We start from the raw sequence: 20,259 nt of genomic DNA, 5'->3' as shown, positions 1-20,259 counted from the left end.
AAACGGCGGAAAGCACAGACGACTGCATTGTATGACTAGGGTATTGGAAAATTGGTACAATGCGACGACATACGACTAAGTCGGAGAGGCGACTATGAAGAGAAGCAGCTGGAAAGTGTGGCAAACTGTTGCAAATAAAACATTTCTGATTTTCTGTGTGGTGTCATTTCGCGACCGATCGGACCTTTTTTCCTCGTATAACCTTCCGGCATTTTTCGAGCGGCTGAATATTCGCTTCTTTATCGTGGCGTGGAGACTACGTTCGACGATTTCGCACGCCATAACCATACGAACAGTGTTACGTAAATATCGTGAACTGTGCCTACCAGGGCGAAATAACCGTATATGTTGCGAAACTGCGTATGCCAAGCAACATGAACAACGGATTCTCCTTAGAGAACGGCTAGAAGTAAAGTTAGCACATGAATCAGTGTAAACAGTGGACAATGCTTCCTACATTTGCCCATGTTGTCTCTGGTGTCAGCACACGAATAGTGTTACCACAGATTCATGATTCATAACAGTGAGTTTTCGTACTACAGGCAGACAGTAATTAATTATGGAGGAGTGCATGAAGTCGGTGAAACAGGAGCACGTAAATGAACGCGTAACGGAAAATCGGATACGTGTGAAATGCAGGCGTCAGGCAACAACATTTATCATAGTGTGAGCGTGCGTATAGCAATGTAAACCGTGTTTTCAGGAGGAATAATAAATGTTGTAGGAAGTAATAGTGAATTCGAATAAATCATTTCATACAACATCGGTCCAGTTTTTATCGGTCACGGTGATGCAGATATAAGTTTTCATTTCGCGTCTTCGGACTCCAGTTACTGTGGGTGTTTTCACCGTCATTTTCGGTTTTTAGTTCAAGCTGAGAAGTAGTGCTAGGGTTTACATAATTGAATTTTTGAATGGTGATTCAGAACATATTAAGGATTAAAACTCTCGAAATCAATTTTATGGTGAATACTAGTTTCAGCTCCATACCACCCATCTTTGGATACAAAATATAAAATTGCACATAAGAATACAACAGTTTCCAACCCCATATAGGAATCAAAAGAACAGATCTAGGAAACAAATCTGCATATGAAATAGTTTATAGGATTTGGTGACCAAGAGAAAGTGATGGACAATGTAAAATGATGCAAAATGTTCGAAATTCTGAGAAAAATAGTTGTAAGCTACAAGGAAAGACAAGTAATGCACAAAATGTAGAAGAAGCAAGAGGGAAGAGAAACAGTGGAAGACCAAGAACGACTTAGTCGGATTAAAAGGCTGAGAGGCCCCTACTGTTCAATTTGTACATCGTAGAAGCAAAAACGCAAAAAAGAAAGGTTCAAGAATGGGATGAAAATCCAAGATGAAAGGATATCAGTGATAAGTTTCGCTGATGACGTTGCTATCCTCAGTGAAAGTGAAGGATTACTGGGTGTGTCGAATGAAATGAACAGTCTAATAACTATAGAATATGAATTGAGAGCAAACGGAAGAAAGACGAAGGTGGGAGAAATAAGAACAACTAGAAACTTAACACCAAAATTAGTGATCACGAAGTAGACGAAGTTAAGGAATTCTGCATCCAAGGCAGGAAAATAATCCATGACGGATGGAGCAAGGACGACATAAAAAGCAGACTGTCTCAGGCACAAAGAACATTCCTGGCCAAGAGAAGTCTACTAGTATTAAATATAAGTCTTAATTTATGGAAGAAATCTCTGAGAATGGACGTTTGGAGCACAGCATTGTACGGTGTTGAGACATAGACTCTAGGAAAGACAGAAGAGAATCCAAGCGTCAGATATACACTCCTGGAAATGGAAAAAACAACACATTGACACCGGTGTGTCAGACCCACCATACTTGCTCCGGACACTGCGAGAGGGCTGTACAAGCAATGATCACACGCACGGCACAGCGGACACACCAGGAACCGCGGTGTTGGCCGTCGAATGGCGCTAGCTGCGCAGCATTTGTGCACCGCCGCCGTCAGTGTCAGCCAGTTTGCCGTGGCATACGGAGCTCCATCGCAGTCTTTAACACTGGTAGCATGCCGCGACAGCGTGGACGTGAACCGTATGTGCAGTTGACGGACTTTGAGCGAGGGCGTATAGTGGGCATGCGGGAGGCCGGGTGGACGTACCGCCGAATTGCTCAACACGTGGGGCGTGAGGTCTCCACAGTACATCGATGTTGTCGCCAGTGGTCGGCGGAAGGTGCACGTGCCCGTCGACCTGGGACCGGACCGCAGCGACGCACGGATGCACGCCAAGACCGTAGGATCCTACGCAGTGCCGCAGGGGACCGCACCGCCAATTCCCAGCAAATTTGGGACACTGTTGCTCCTGGGGTATCGGCGAGGACCATTCGCAACCGTCTCCATGAAGCTGGGCTACGGCCGTCTTCCGCTCACGCCCCAACATCGTGCAGCCCGCCTCCAGTGGTGTCGCGACAGGCGTGAATGGAGGGACGAATGGAGACGTGTCGTCTTCAGCGATGAGAGTCGCTTCTGCCTTGGTGCCAATGATGGTCGTATGCGTGTTTGGCGCCGTGCAGGTGAGCGCCACAATCAGGACTGCATACGACCGAGGCACACAGGGCCAACACCCGGCATCATGGTGTGGGTAGCGATCTCCTACACTGGCCGTACACCACTGGTGATCGTCGAGGGGACACTGAATAGTGCACGGTACATCCAAACCGTCATCGAACCCATCGTTCTACCATTCCTAGACCGGCAAGGGAACTTGCTGTTCCAACAGGACAATGCACGTCCGCATGTATCCCGTGCCACCCAACGTGCTCTAGAAGGTGTAAGTCAACTACCCTGGCCAGCAACATCTCCGGATCTGTCCCCCATTGAGCATGTTTGGGACTGGATGAAGCGTCGTCTCACGCGGTCTGCACGTCCAGCACGAACGCTGGTCCAACTGAGGCGCCAGGTGGAAATGGCATGGCAAGCCGTTCCACAGGACTACATCCAGCATCTCTACGATCGTCTCCATGGGAGAATAGCAGCCTGCATTGCTGCGAAAGGTGGATATACACTGTACTAGTGCCGACATTGTGCATGCTCTGTTGCCTGTGTCTATGTGCCTGTGGTTCTGTCAGTGTGATCATGTGATGTATCTGACCCCAGGAATGTGTCAATAAAGTTTCCCCTTCCTGGGACAATGAATTTACGGTGTTCTTATTTCAATTTCCAGGAGTGTATAATGCTACAGAAGAATGTCGAAAACTGGGTGGGCTGATAAGATAAGGATTGATCAGTTTCCCCGCAGAATCGGCGAGTAGAGGAAGATATGGAAAATACTGACAAGAAGAAGGTACGGGACGAGAGGTAACCTGTTAAAACATCGGGGAATAACGTCCATTGTGCTAGAGGAATCTGTAGATGGTAAAAACTGTAGAGGAAGTCAGAGACTGAAATACACGTCTCCATTCGTCCCTCCATTCACGCCTGTCGCGACACCACTGGAGGCGGGCTGCACGATGTTGGGGCGTGAGCGGAAGACGGCCTAACGGTGTGCGGGACCGTAGCCCAGCTTCATGGAGACGGTTGCGAATGGTCCTCGCCGATACCCCAGGAGCAACAGTGTCCCAAATTTGCTGGGAATTGGCGGTGCGGTCCCCTGCGGCACTGCGTAGGATCCTACGGTCTTGGCGTGCATCCGTGCGTCGCTGCGGTCCGGTCCCAGGTCGACGGGCACGTGCACCTTCCGCCGACAACTGGCGACAACATCGATGTACTGTGGAGACCTCACGCCCCACGTGTTGAGCAATTCGGCGGTACGTCCACCCGGCCTCCCGCATGCCCACTATACGCCCTCGCTCAAAGTCCGTCAACTGCACATACGGTTCACGTCCACGCTGTAGCGGCATGCTACCAGTGTTAAAGACTGCTATGGAGCTCCGTATGCCACGGCAAACTGGCTGACACTGACGGCGGCGGTGCACAAATGCTGCGCAGCTAGCGCCATTCGACGGCCAACACCGCGGTTCCTGGTGTGTCCGCTGAGCCGTGCGTGTGATCATTGCTTGTACAGCCTTCTCGCAGTGTCCAGAGCAAGTATGGTGGGTCTGACACACCGGTGTCAATGTGTTGTTTTTTCCATTTCCAGGAGTGTAGATCTAGCAAATAACTGAGGACGTTGGTTGCAAGTACTAATGTGAGATGAAAGAAAAGAAAAAAGGGAAGAAATACCCAGTCACATACGCTAGCTTTGCAGAAAGTGGGATGTCGTATTTACGTAACATTTTCAGTTTTCCTTTCTAAGTCTCGTAACTCACATTGTTTGACGGGACTGTTATTTCACTGTCTCATTGCTTGTACAGCCCTCTCGCAGTGTCCGGAGCAAGTATGGGGGGTCTGACACACCGGTGTTAATGTGTTGTTTTTTTCCATTTCCAGGAGTGTAGATCTAGCAAATAACTGAGGACGTTGGTTGCAAGTACTAATGTGAGATGAAAGAAAAGAAAAAAGGGAAGAAATACCCAGTCACATACGCTAGCTTTGCAGAAAGTGGGATGTCGTATTTACGTAACATTTTCAGTTTTCCTTTCTAAGTCTCGTAACTCACATTGTTTGACGGGACTGTTATTTCACTGTCTCATAATTTCATGAGCTCTGGAAAGGAATACATCATTTTTTACCCGTTTCCACCTCTAACTAACGAATGGATTTTGTTGAAACATTTAATTTTATGAATTTTACAGTTTTGCCCAAAGTATTAATTTGAATTTAAGTATTAATTTGATGTCCTCATTATACTTACAATGGTCAGTAATACTGTTTTGTGCACACCCTTTTAATTTCAATGATCAAAACAGAAATCTGAAAAGCAGTCAGTTTTTCAAATTACTCAATATTAATCGTCCACATCCTACTTACTGTCCAAAGGTTTTGAAAGAAAAGTATTTCCTCACGTATTGCAGTACGCGAATCCGACCGTTAACTGTATGTTTAGCTGGCGCAGGACTTTTCATAACACATGGCAAGATTAATTAAACAGTAGCAAGTTAGAGTGATTAATTTCAAGCACGCAGTCACAAGGTAAAGCGGTTTATCTGACTGCACGCAGGTAAGCCAAAGTCATTATTAGAGCCACAAGTGATGGTTTTTAATTCAGTGGCTGTTAAATGTTTCTCATTAGAGATCAAAATATTAAGATTATTCACATGTAATAATTCAGATGCGCTGTTTCATAAGCGTTGCATACGGTGTACGTAATAACGCGCATATTTACTCACAACACAGAAAATTCATATGCAGTACAGGCAACGGTTATATACTGCCACTACCGTGCATGAAGTTACATTACGGACACAGTCAGATTTAAGTCCAAAGGTTTCACCGCGATGCAAAAGTAAAAACTCTCCTTCGTCTACATCATACTCTAAAAGCTATCTAACGGTGTGTGGCGGAGTATGCTTCTGGTAACCACTGATTCCCCATTCTCTTTTCCGTTCTCGTCTTAAACATTTTGCGAGGTGTGCATGGGAGGTAGTAACATGTTGTCCTATTCTTCCCGGAGAGTGCTCACTCGAAATTTCAATAGCAAACCCCTATATGATGCACAACCCCTCTTTTGCAACGTCTGCCATTGGAATTTGTTGAGCATCTCTGAATACTCTCGCACCAACTGAACGATCCCGTGACGAAATTCGCGGAAACGGTTGGATGTTCTCTATCTCTTCTATCAGTCCAACCTGGTAAGACCCCAGAATGGTGAGCAATACTCAAGAATCGGTCGAACAAGCGCCTTGTAACCTACTTTCTTAGTTGATGAGTTAAAGTCCCCTAAGATTCTTTCTATGAATCTCAGTCGGGCATCTGCTTTTGCCACTATTTACTTTATGTGTTTATTCCACATAAGGTAGCGCTGGATAGCTACTCGTAGATATTTTCCTGTAGCTACTGTTTCCAGTTATTTATCATCAATAGTGTAGTAGTGCAGTAGAGGATTTCATTTCCTACGTATACGCAATATGTTACACTTATTTGCGTTCAGTATCAACTGCCGGAGCCTGCACCACTCATCAATCCTCTGCAGGTCATTCTGCATATCGATAATGTATTTTCACTTTATTACTTTCTTATAGACAACCGCATCATCTTCGAGGTCTTAAATAGCTTCCGAGTCTTGGTACCATATCATTTATGTACATAGTAAACAGTACGGTAATATCACACATCCATGGGGTACTCTAGAATTACCTTTACATTTGTCGACTTCGTTGCGTTAAGAGTGACGTGTTGAATTCATTCTGCAAGTGTCTTGCGTCCAGTAGCAAATCTGGTCCGATTCTCTGTAAGCTCTTATTTTTGTCAGTAAACAGCAGTGCGGAACGCTGTCAAATACCTTCTTGAAGTCCAGGAACACGATAACAACCTGAGAGCCGTTGTCTACAGCGCTTTGGATCTCGTATAGGGACAAATTGAGCTGAGATTCGCAAGATCTCTGTATGCAAGATCCATATTGATTTCTGTAGAGGAGAATGTCGTTCTCCAAAGAAAGTCACTCTTCTTTTCTAATTGTTGTTGTTGTGGTCTTCAGTCCTGAGACTGGTTTGATGCAGCTCTCCATGCTACTCTATCCTGTGCAAGCTTCTTCATCTCCCAGTACCTACTGCAACCTACATCCTTCTGAATGTGCTTAGTGTATTCATCTCTTGGTCTCCCTCTACGATTTTTACCCTCCACGCTGCCCTCCAATGCTAAATTTGTGATCCCTTGATGCCTCAAAACATGTCCTACCAACCGATCCCTTCTTCTAGTCAAGTTGTGCCACAAACTTCTCTTCTCCCCAATCCTATTCAATACCTCCTCATTAGTTACGTGATCTACCCACCTTATCTTCAGCATTCTTCTGTAGCACCACATTTCGAAAGCTTCTATTCTCTTCTTGTCCATACTAGTTATCGTCCATGTTTCACTTCCATACATGGCTACACTCCATATAAATACTTTCAGAAACGACTTCCTGACACTTAAATCTATACTCGATGTTAACAAATTTCTCTTCTTCAGAAATGATTTCCTTGCCATTGCCAGTCTACATTTTATATCCTCTCTACTTCGACCATCATTAGTTATTTTACTCCCTAAATAGCAAAACTCCTTTACTACTTTAAGTGTCTCATTTCCTAATCTAATTCCCTCAGCATCACCCGATTTAATGTGACTACATTCCATTATCCTCGTTTTCCTTTTGTTGATGTTCATCTTATATCCTCCTTTCAAGACACTGTCCATTCCGTTCAACTGTTCTTCCAAGTCCTTTGCTGTCTCTGACAGAATTACAATGTCATCGGCGAACCTCAAAGTTTTTACTTCTTCTCCGTGAATTTTAATACCTACTCCGAATTCTTCTTTTGTTTCCTTTACTGCTTGCTCAATATACAGATTGAATAACATCGGGGAGAGGCTACAGCCCTGTCTCACTCCTTTCCCAACCACTGCTTCCCTTTCATGCCCCTCGACTCTTATAACTGCCATCTGGTTTCTGTACAAATTGTAAATAGCCTTTCGCTCCCTGTATTTTACCCCTGCCACCTTTAGAATGTGAAAGAGAGTATTCCAGTCAACATTGTCAAAAGCTTTCTCTAAGTCTACAAATGCTAGAAACGTAGCACTATTCTAATGTCACACAGAAATGAACTCAGAAAGTACATGGTGACTATATTTTCATAACTACTGAACGCTTCCGTTAGTGTGTTCAAACTGCACAGTTGGCCGCGGGGCATGATGAGAATTAGTATGCGCATGCATGATTTGGTTCATGACGAAGCCCACTTTCATTTGGACGGGTACCTCAATAATCAAAATTGGCACATTTGGAGAAATGAGAATCCGCATTTCGCGGTCGAGAAGTCTCTTCACCCTCAACGTGTGACTGTGTGGTGCGCAGTGGCCAGTCACGGAATAATCGGTGCGATATTCCTTGATGGCACGGTGATCACCGAACAGTACGCGAAGGTTTTGAAATATTGTTTTATCCCCATTACCCAAAGTGACCCTGATTTCGACAGGATATGGTTCATGCAGGACGGAGCTCGATCCCATTAAGGACAAGGTGTACAGCAATAACCCCAAACCCACTACTAAGCTGAAAACAAATATTCACGAGAGGTCATCGACAGCATCGGTGTTCCGACGCTTCCACACCTTCGCCAATGATGACAGGCGTATCGAACCTGATTCCGAATTTCTGTAGTGACGTTTACATGTTGAATAAAGTGTCTGCGCGCCGTGGTTTGTAACTAATTTATGTTTTTTTTTATATAGTTCAATAATTGTCACCCTGTAAAAAACTCGCACTAAATATTATTCTCAGCGCGAAGCTTTATAAGGCTAAAATATTAAATCTGAGTAAAAGAAAAAAAACTTACGCAAGATAGAAACTGATCATTCAAATTGTGCATAGTCTCTTCTTTACAAAAGAATGCCTAGTCCACTTCTGAAGAGCTATATGTGGTATTGTCAAAAGAATTCGAAAGTGGGACGTCGAATTTATGAAAATCAGCTTTGAACATTACCGTTGCTTAACACTGTGTGTGGGTATTTCTGTGGGGATACATTCTAACAGCTGTACCTCTGTAACCGATAAAAACTGGACACTAGATACATGGAACGTTTTATTCGAATTAGCCTACACTACCACTGACTAAAAGATACGTACTACTAGCGAACCCGGCATGCTTCACATCTTCTAAATATGTATCGGAGTTAATCTGCTTCTCCCTCCTCTTTTTTCCTCTCTTTGTACATCTTCTCTCCCTCCCCTCTCTCTGTCCATCACCTCCCCTCTCTCTGACCATTTCCCCCGCCCCCTTATCTCCACCTCATCCCTCAGCCTCTCTCTCTCTCTCTCTCCATCTCGTCCTTCCCCTTCTCTAAGTACATTCCCTAAGTCCATTGTTTATTGAATATTGCCAATGACTCTTTGATTGTGAATTCAAGCCACTGGGTAAATCTGTTTGGAGCGCTTGTATACGGGGTATGAGAGACCTCTCTCACTGATAGATGTGGGAAGATAGTAGCTTCATTGACAAAATTACGCATAGTTTTACAATGCAAACTGGTAGGATTACAAATTTCGGATGAATCAGAGTTTGAAGTAGTATGTTAACCACAAGCCGAAAAGACTGTCAAAACTGACTGCGAGGGAGAATATATATATATATATATATCCTCCTTATATATCATTTTCAACTAAAACTATGTTTCAAACAAAAACTATACAGGGTGAGTCATCAATTATTGCCAGCTAGAATAATTCCGAAAGTATGATAGGGGCTGAAAAGTTTGTGGGACAAATGTTGCATGGGACAACGGGGGCCATAATATAACGTTGGTTTTTGTTGCTAGGTAGAATCGCGTCAGAGATATGAGGGTCAACTTCTTCTTTTTATTTTTTTTTAAGGGTGCTATACTTTGGTTCTTACTTTCTGATAGCGGCTATCGAGATGAATCGAGATGAATCCAATGATGTGTAACAGTAAGGTCGTTGAAGGTCAACGAAGGTCACAAATGTGGCATGAACGTCTATTTACAGAAGGTGTTCGAAGTGATTACTGTTGGAGTAATGCTGTGCTGCAATCTCCTTATCACGGATTGAGTGGTATTCCTAATAACTTCGGCAGTTATCGAAGCTCGTGCTCTGGCAATTCTCTGTCTAACGTGCCATTGACGTAAACACCATACGACGGTTTCGGAATACAACACTAATAGGAACGGTAAGACTAGTACCGCCGAATCAAGAGAATGTGAATGATCTATTCCTTCTAAGAACAAATCGATATGCTTCTCACTTACGGAGAATGCTAACGAAATTCATTGAGAGCTAGAGTCTTATAATTTAAATACGGGTTTGATAAATTGAGAACAACTGGATCTTTAGCGCATCGGAAACATATCCGGCAAAGGAAAGTTACTAACGAGGAAAAGGGAATTGGTAGTCTTGCCTCCGTCGTTCGAGATCCTCTTCTTAGTTCGCGTCAAATAGCAAGGGAATCTGGCATGAGCCGTAGCGTTGTTCGTGTTGGGCATCGCCATAAATATCATCCTTACTATATCAGTCTCCACCAAGAATTAACAGGTACGGATTGTATACGTCGCATTGAATTCTACCAATGGGCTCAACTTTAGATTCAGAGGGATGACCCATTTATTAATTTGATTTTATTTACTGACGAGGCTAAATTCACGAACCAAGGAAATGTGAATTTGCATACCACACATTATTGGGCAGCTGAAAATCCCTGTTGCCGCAAGTTGCACACCAAAAACAGTGGTCGGTGAATGTATGGTGTGGGATTCTGGAAGACAGAATTATAGGCCACTAGTTCATTGAAGCAAATCTTAATGGTAGGAAGTACATCACATTCCTGCAAGAAACATTAGGTCTGTAATTGGAAGAAATACTTTTAGGAACAAGGAACAGAATGTGGTATCAACAGGATGGGTGTCCGGCACATTTTTCGCTGATGGCTAGAAATGAGTTGCAGAGACAATTGGTAAATCGTTGGATGTGACGCGGAGGAGATGTGTCGTGGCCGGCTCGTTCGCCAGACGTGACGCCTCTGGATTTTTTCTTGTGGGGATTCGTAATTGAAATTGTTTATAAAGCACCTGTTCATCTTCTGTACTTCGGAACACAACTCTTCTAATGAAAAAGCGCTTGTTGATCTTCTCTACTTTAAAACACAATTCATCCTCTCTCCTTTGAAACACAACTCTCCTAATGAACAAGTGCTCATAACTTTTGAGGTATGCATTTTAGAGCATATGTTTACTGGACATTTTTTTCTTTTTTTGGTGCATACCACCACTCCCAAAAATATGGAAAGCAAAGAGCTTGCAGTAGAAGAGATTTGTTACACAGTATCTAAGATCAAGAATTGCTCATAGCTGTTACAGTACGCGTTTTGGAACCCATGTTTACTTGACATTTTTGTTCCGAATCATCATTCCCGTCCTATACCTGATTATTGACCATCATTTCTGAAACAATATGGATACCATTTACGTCCAACCGTTTATTAGATTATCATGTGCAAACTGGATACAAACTCACGAAGAACTTTTTTGGGGTTTTTTGGTAACAACTTTCAACAACAACTTATAAGTATATAGTAGTTGACATATTTCCTGGAACACGGTGTATTTTCTGCTGTGCCGCTTACAAAGTTACCGCTGACAGACAATAGCTGCAGCTGGCGTTCAAGAGTGACAGTGAACAAGGCAAGTTCTCACACTGAAATTATACTTGGGTTGCTCTAAATTAACAAAACCTTTTATTTGTCCGTTCATGTAGGTGACAAAGAACTGTCCTCCAGTGAATCTCAACTACACTTCTGCGATCGCGCGCACATGTGCCACCTAACTAAGCCTATTTCGGCCGAGCAGACAGCATTTCGGAGCCCCTACCACCCACTGGACACTGCGCATGCGCGCCGGCGGCCAGCTGCCGGCTGGTGCAGTTAGCGCCGCTATTGACGCTCCCAAATGGCTCTCCATTTCAGTGCTCCGGTCTCCCGCTGCATCGGAAATTCACACACGGACGCACAGAATTAAGCTGGCACAGTAGTTCGAAAATCCTCTAGAGAGAAACGGGCGCAAATAGATACAGGCCAACGAAAATGTTCTGGCGTTCTGAAGCGACAATGGATGACACCGTGTAGAGCGCAGTCGAAAAGGCATGAATCCCAGGTGTGTAACGACCGGTGGTACACATTATTTGACCTGTTATCAGAAGTTTCTCGTCGGTTTTTATCAATCAAAAAGTATTTTATTACACGAGCTGAAAAAGCACTGCTTCAACAGTTGTTCAGTTCTTATTAATTACATTTTAGTTAATTACATGTTCTGTAGATCATTAGAAATATTTTTCTTTTATCGGAAAGGGGTGGAACGAGTCTGTTTCACGGAATGTATACACTAGCTCACCAAAACTATTGTGACATCTATTAGTGGACATTTATATACACTTCTGGAAATTGAAATAAGAACACCGTGAATTCATTGTCCCAGGAAGGGGAAACTTTATTGACACATTCCTGGGGTCAGATACATCACATGATCACACTGACAGAACCACAGGCACATAGACACAGGCAACAGAGCATGCACAATGTCGGCACTAGTACAGTGTATATCCACCTTTCGCAGCAATGCAGGCTGCTATTCTCCCATGGAGACGATCGTAGAGATGCTGGATGTAGTCCTGTGGAACGGCTTGCCATGCCATTTCCACCTGGCGCCTCAGTTGGACCAGCGTTCGTGCTGGACGTGCAGACCGCGTGAGACGACGCTTCATCCAGTCCCAAACATGCTCAATGGGGGACAGATCCGGAGATCTTGCTGGCCAGGGTAGTTGACTTACACCTTCTAGAGCACGTTGGGTGGCACGGGATACATGCGGACGTGCATTGTGCTGTTGGAACAGCAAGTTCCCTTGCCGGTCTAGGAATGGTAGAACGATGGGTTCGATGACGGTTTGGATGTACCGTGCACTATTCAGTCTCCCCTCGACGATCACCAGTGGTGTACGGCCAGTGTAGGAGATCGCTCCCCACACCATGATGCCGGGTGTTGGCCCTGTGTGCCTCGGTCGTATGCAGTCCTGATTGTGGCGCTCACCTGCACGGCGCCAAACACGCATACGACCATCATTGGCACCAAGGCAGAAGCGACTCTCATCGCTGAAGACGGCACGTCTCCATTCGTCCCTCCATTCACGCCTGTCGCGACACCACTGGAGGCGGGCTGCATGATGTTGGGGCGTGAGCGGAAGACGGCCTAACGGTGTGCGGGACCGTAGCCCAGCTTCATGGAGACGGTTGCGAATGGTCCTCGCCGATACCCCAGGAGCAACAGTGTCCCTAATTTGCTGGGAAGTGGCGGTGCGGTCCCCTACGGCACTGCGTAGGATCCTACGGTCTTGGCGTGCATCCGTGCGTTGCTGCGGTCCGGTCCCAGGTCGACGGGCACGTGCACCTTCCGCCGACCACTGGCGACAACATCGATGTACTGTGGAGACCTCACGCCCCACGTGTTGAGCAATTCGGCGGTACGTCCACCCGGCCTCCCGCATGCCCACTATACGCCCTCGCTCAAAGTCCGTCAACTGCACATACGGTTCACGTCCACGCTGTCGCGGCATGCTACCAGTGTTAAAGACTGCGATGGAGCTTCGTATGCCACGGCAAACTGGCTGACACTGACGGCGGAGGTGCACAAATGCTGCGCAGCTAGCGCCATTCGACGGCCAACACCGCGGTTCCTGGTGTGTCCGCTGTGCCGTGCGTGTGATCATTGCTTGTACAGCCCTCTCGCAGTGTCCGGAGCAAGTATGGTGGGTCTGACACACCGGTGTCAATGTGTTCTTTTTTCCATTTCCAGGAGTGTAGATTGTCTCCCCCTTTCGCCATTATGTCGTCTTGAACTTTGCTGGAGACACTTTCAAAAAAGGTGTTACAATGGCTGTGGAGGAATGGCAACCCAGTCTTCTTGAAGAGCCGAAACGAGAGAAAGTAATGATGTGGGGTCCTAGCGTCTGGCGTGAAGTCGACGTTCTAACTCATCCTGTCCAAAACAAACTGCCGTACAGTCACCACAAAAATTGTGGCTGCTGTATGGCAGTTTGTTTTGGACAATAGCGCTGCTGACATGACGACTCTTGCATATGCTATTATTTATATATATTTGTCGATGCTGGTGCTGATTTTGTGTTTAACATTTGACGATGCCACTATGGCTCCAGTACATTAGGGCATGTTTTCAAAAGTTCAAATGTGTGTGCTAAGGTCATCAGTCCCTAACCTTGCACACTACTTGACCTAAATTATCCTAAGGACAAACACACGCACACATGCCCGAGGGAGGACTCGAACCTCCGGAGGGGCGAGCCGCACAGTCCATGACTGCAGCGCTTTGGACCGCTCGGGGACATGTCTTTATAAGACAGGTATGCCCCGTCGTACTTAAAGCGCATGTATGTCAGTAGTACTTTTCACTATGGACTATTTTATTGTTTTAAGCTGTCGACAATCTGCTAGTGTATTTATGTTCTTGTTATATTCTGGTGTAGATCTAAAGAATGTCATTATAGACCGAAACGGGCGTCATATTGCAAATATTGTGTGACCATAGACGTAAAGTGAAGTCAATTTAATTACAGAGTAAACACGCGAATTGTGCAATGGTGTACATGTGCTGTTTCCTGTGTATTTTTCTACTGTAACAACTGTTGTAAACGAAATAAAAGAGTTATTAACTGATAATGATTGAAAGTTTACAGCCGGGGTGGCCAAGATTTTGGCTCTTGAGCAGTGCCCTGACTCGCCTGCCACTGCGCCCAACCCAGCTGTACACTTTCCCCCCACCACAACGCCACACTGAGTGGGAGGAGGAAGGGGTGGAGGGGAACCCGCAAACACGTCATATTTAGATGGCATTGCAGTTACACTGCATACAACTTGGTTTCACATCATTTCTCAACAACAAAGACCACAAACGAAACAAATTTTCCGTATTATTTATTTTTGGAGCACTTAAGGCATAATGTAATTTTATCTGGTAAAATTTTTCGGCGTATGGACATACACAGACAGTTTCACAGATTTTCGCAATGAGGATGCCACACAATTGTGACTTATTTAGTTTCATAATCAAAAACCCTCTTTCACACTCTTTTGTTGATCAGAAAACTGTAGCACTTTTACATCCTCATTAGGGAGACGTCCAACGTCTATCTGAGAAATACAGTACAGACATCCTCGACGGGTTTAACGTAAAAGTATTTGTCTTTAAAACAGGAATAACACTGCAGATCAGTTAGTTACATCTGCATATGCACAGGGGATTTCAACTGAAATGGCAAACGTTCTCGAAAACAGCTCCAAAATAGATATAAGATTCGCAGTGTCCTCAAAACATTTAGAAACTATTATTGCAATTCTGTCAAGGCAACAGTGAATTCTTCAAATCTCGCGTTTTCTTCAACACCGGTGCACTCAGAGAAATGGGCTGTATTTGGTCATAATTGTTACTTCTACAGTGCAGTTTTCTGTATAAATACATCCCCATCAAATCAGAAATAAGCTGTTTGTCAGATTGCATTATCTTACTATGGGCAGTCTGCAGTCAAATTCAGTTAAAATGCAAGTCTCCAGTCTATTCTGGGTGATCTAATTTTCGTTACTGCAGTCCTCCATAAATTTAACAATAACTGAATTTTTATTTAAAGGTCTTTCCAGGCATGCCCCATGACTTAACCAACGTACTTTGCAGTAATACAGAAAGTCTCCATATTCTCACGCAGTTCCATCAAAAACTATTGCAACTGACAGCGAAATAATGTGTGCGACTTCAGACATTTTGCTATTCGTAGCACCAATTTCTTCACGTGCTCAAGCCCGAAAATTTAGCACAAAGTGCTTCTTGATGTATAGAATAATGAATCCCATTTGTCGATCATTGTCATTTTTCTCTTAAATTGTAAACTAAATCTTTAAATTCCTTCTTTATGGTGCTGTAATGTCATTTCATAGCTAATCTGCATTACTCATTGATTATGCGACTGCAAAACAGAAGTTGAGAATTCTCATCCCTCTCTTTTGCTATTCCCAATTATTTCTAAAAGCATGTGATGACAGATCTCTTGACTGCCTCCCTTTTGTGAGAACAGCCACTGGACCTGTGAATGGCCTTCATACAACAAACAAATAGTGAAGGTTAAACAGCGCTGATATCATGCTTCTGCTAAACTGAAGAGAGCTGTACCGATCGCTAAATGCCACACCGCAGAACTACATGTAACGTGACGCACTACCGAGTACTTCCGAGAATGGGCGAAAAATGGCGAAATAGGCCGAGACTTGAACGGCATACCGCCCGTGCATCTGGCTCCCATGCTGTTTGGCATGCTGTGGCCGGCACTGGCTTACATAAGCCTCTGTACATGGTAGGACAACTATACCAAGAAAACAAAACTGTGCTCACGTAACAGCTGACCTGATCTTATGCTTCAAGTAAAATAAACATTTCTGCTTACTGTCATGACACCATGATTTCCATTCACCTCTGGTGTTCTGGACAATGAGTGTTTGGTAATCAGTCAGTAATTTCGTTTTTTAAAGTGTCACAAACGTAAATATATACCCGGAAGTACACTCTCTGATCGTTACTCACTCACTTTTTAAGTTCCTTGCGGAAATTCGTTTGGATCGAATCGAATTTCTGTCGGTCTCGCAAGGAACTGCCCGTTTATTACAGAGTTCTATCCTTGACAGTACAATAAAGAAGGTGAGTCACTAAATATTGCCACATAGAATAACTCCGAAAGTATGATAGGAGCTGAAAAGCTTGTGGGACAGAAGTTGCATGGGACAACGGGGAGCATAATATGACGTTGGTTTTTGTTGCGAGGTGGGGTCGCTTCAAAGATAAGAAGGTCAACTTTGTTCTTTTTTAAATGGGATGTTATAGTTTGGTACTCATTTTCTGATAACGGCTATCGAGACGAATCCAGTGATGTGTAACAGTAAGGTCTTTGAAGGTCAACGAAGGTCAAAAAGGTAGCATGAACGTCCATTTACAGAAGGTGTTCGAAGTGATAACCATTGGTATCACTGCAGTGCGGCAATCTTCTTATCATGAATTGAGTGGTACTCCTTATCACATCGGCATTTATCGAAGCACATGCTCTGACAATTCTCTCTCATATATCTTGCAAATAGTAAATATTCGCTGAATACGGCATATCTATCTAACGTGCCATTGACATGTAAACACCATTCGACGGTTTAGCAATACAATACCAATAGTAACGGTAAGACTAGTATCGTCGAATCAAGAGAATGTGAATGATGTATTCCTTCGAAGAATAAGTCGATATGCTTCTCATTTATGGAGAATGCCAACGGAATTCAGCGAGAGCTAGAGACTTACATGCTGAAAGATATCCTTAATGTACTCACCCTACACGTCGTACATTTAAATATGTGTATCATAAATTGAAAACAACTAGATCTTTGGCGCACGGGAAACATATCCGGCAAAGGAAAGTTACTAACGAGGAAACGGAAATTGGTACTCTTGCCACTGTGGTTCGAGATCCTTGGGTTAGTTCGCGTCTAATCGCAAAGGAATCTGGCATGAGCCAGAGTAGTGTTGTTCGTGTTCTGCATCGCCATAAATATCATCCTTACCATATCAGTCTCCACCAAGAATTAACTGGTACGGATTGTATGAATCGTATTGAATGCCGATGGGCTCAAATTCAGATTCAGAGGGATGACACGTTTATTAATTTGATTTTATCTACTGATGAGGCTACATTCACGAACCATGGTAATGTTAATTTCCGTAACATACATTATTGGGCAACTGAAAATCCCTGTTGGTTGCGGCAAGTTGCGCACCAAAAACCGTGGTCGGGGAATGTATGGTATGGGATTCTGGAGGACAGAATTATAGGCCCCCATTTCGTCTAAGGAAATCATAATAGTAGAAAGTACACGCGGCTGGATTTTTTCTTATGGGGATTCGTAAATGACATTGTTTATAAAGATGTTCCAACTACACCTGAAAATATACGAGAGAGAATTGTGAGAGCACGTGCTTCGATAAGTTTCGATGTGATAAGGAATACCATTCAATCCATGATAAGAAGATTGAAGCATTGCATTGATACCCGTAGTCATCACTTCGAACACCTTCTGTAAATGGACGTTCATGCCACCTTTTTGACTTTCGTTGCCGTTCAAAGACCTTACTGTTACACATCATTGGATTCGTCTTGATAGCCGCTATCGGAAAATAAGTACCAAATCATAGCATCCCTTACGCGCGACTGCTACGGTCGCAGGTTCGAATCCTGCCTCGGGCATGGATGTGTGTGATGTCCTTAGGTTAGTTAGGTTTACGTAGTTCTAAGTTCTAGGGGACTGATGACCACAGCTGTTAAGTCCCATAGTGCTCAGAGAGCCATTTGAACCATTTGAGCCATAGCATCCCTTTAAAAAAAAAAAAAAAAGTTGACCTTCATATCTCTGAAGCTTCCCATACGTCACAGCGCTTACGTCCCTTAGTGCACGCATTCATTATGTGTATTCCCACACAGGGAGAGAGTATGTCACCATCATCGTTTTCGCTTCTTTTGGCAAGTAATACAAGTTTGTAATGTGGTACTTTTCGGCGTCTGTATAGCACTATGCGGAGTCCTTCTGAAGGAACAGTTACTGCTGATTATCTAAGCCGTTTGAGGTGGAATAAATGCATTCATAAACTGCCAATCCTGTGATTATGATTAGACATCTGCTGTATAGTTTATTAGTGACTCATGAAATCTCTACTGGATCGGGACTTGAACCCAGATTTAGTGCTTAATGCCAACAGTCGCCTTAACCTCTCTAGCTATCCCTGTACACCTCCCCAGGCAATCGAAATCTCCACTTCTCATAGCGTATACGTCCATTAGTGCTCGCACTCGTTGTGTGTATTCCCGCACAGGGAGAGAATATGTTACTGTCATGGTTTTGACCTGTCTTGGCATGCAATACAAATTTGCTGTTTCTTTTTCAGGATCTATATAGTGCTACACACGCATGTCTGAAAGACATTGCATAGTACTATACAAACACTGGAAAATACAGACATTGTAGACTTGTTGTCGTATTTGTAACTGTTGTGCAGATAACACATTCCCACTCATTTACTTAATCTTGAATTAAGATATCACGAACGATATGACTAGAGACGGAGAGCAAGGTGGGTTTCGCTTCCAAATACACCCCCACAGATGCAGCACATGATAGTGATGTATGTTGTTGCAGTGCGAACGCGCGTCGGCGGACAACTACACGTGCTGGTGTGTGGGTGCGGGCGACGCTGTGGCGGCTGGCGCGGGGGCGGCGGTCGCCTCCTGGAACTTCCGGCGCGCGGAGCTGGAGGAGGCGCTGCTGCATGCCGCCAACAACCTCACACTGCTCAGGTCAGTCCCGAGCCGGGCTCAAACATTATCTCGGCTCAAGGAGCGGGCGTCACACGGCTACTCGGATCTGCTCTAGCCAGGGTATCAAAAGCAGTATTACTCAGTACTTTCATGAACATCTGAACTAGACAGGCATATCTGCCTTGTAGCGTGCAATCCCTCCCTTCACCCTGAAGACAATGGCGACACGTCATAGCACTACATGACACGAAAAATAATGTGGGGGTGGAGCATCATGATCCATTAGGACTTAGGAGGCTTGGTGTGAGTTAAACGAAAATTCCACCTAACTTCCACCGTTACCGAGTGAATGCTAGTACTTAAGAAATATGGTACCTGAAGATATTTGTAGAATAAAAATCCGCTTCAACTGCCAGTAATTTACTTAATTTTTTCAACGACCAGTTTTGAAGCTTAATACTTCTTCAGGTTCAACCAACTGAGAAAAAGAGGAGGGACTACTAACATACAAGTACGAGGAGGTTGATATACTAAAATGAAAGCTACAGTTGGGAAAGTGGCGTACTTACATAATTATGCAACGTTAATGTTTGCCACTCAGTCACGGGCCGCGAGCCCAAGAGAGTTCGATACCTGGTCCGTGATCGGTGGTATTTAGTAACGTGTTCTGTAATTAGGATTTTGGGCTATTTTGGCTTTCATGGCGGTGCACACAAACGCGAGAGACCCCAACTGTAGCTGCTATGTCGCTCTTCATTCCATTCCCTTGTGATTACAGTTATTGCTTTATGGGGAGCAAGGTAGGGGTGGGGGGATGGAGGGGGTGGGAGGGGGAGGAGTGCAGTCATGATGTCTACATAAATGGGGAAACCCCATCCCCCGCAGAGTGATTAAATAAGGAGTTGGTATCAATATATTATTGACTTTCATTTGAATTTCGTGTCATGAGATCCTTCAGCTCCAGCACAGAGTGAGCGAGGGGGCGAGGATAGGGAGGGTGGAACGTCCTCTGGTGGTAGCACTATGCGCTAGCTCAGTCGATCCCGCATGTCAAGGTGAGTGCACAAAGGAAAATTTTCCAATAAGACGACACCTCGAATCTGCCGCCATGTAATTACATGATTAGGACACGTAGTTGCCGGATGTGAGGTTTTCCCAACAAGTAAAAGTGAGATCCAGCCCCTTCAAATTGAATTTTATAAGTAAACTACACTCCTGGAAATGGAAAAAAGAACACATTGACACCGGTGTGTCAGACCCACCATACTTGCTCCGGACACTGAGAGAGGGCTGTACA

The 20,259-nt window shown here is 44.4% G+C and overlaps 1 protein-coding gene across 1 annotated transcript in view; it reads left to right on the top strand.

Moving 5' to 3' along the window:
* LOC126234961 (probable G-protein coupled receptor 158) overlaps positions 1 to 20,259 on the top strand; it is a 375,069-nt gene that overhangs the window by 42,223 nt on the left and 312,587 nt on the right. The window contains exon 3 of the mRNA XM_049943700.1: positions 18,844 to 19,001. Coding sequence (XP_049799657.1) covers positions 18,844 to 19,001 — 158 coding nt within the window. The remainder of the gene's footprint in view (positions 1 to 18,843; positions 19,002 to 20,259) is intronic.

Source organism: Schistocerca nitens, chromosome 2 (assembly GCF_023898315.1).
Source record: "Schistocerca nitens isolate TAMUIC-IGC-003100 chromosome 2, iqSchNite1.1, whole genome shotgun sequence".
Classification (NCBI taxonomy): Eukaryota; Metazoa; Arthropoda; class Insecta; order Orthoptera; family Acrididae; genus Schistocerca; species Schistocerca nitens.
Note: the sequence above shows the minus strand (reverse complement) of the source record. Positions and strands in the feature narration are given on the sequence as shown.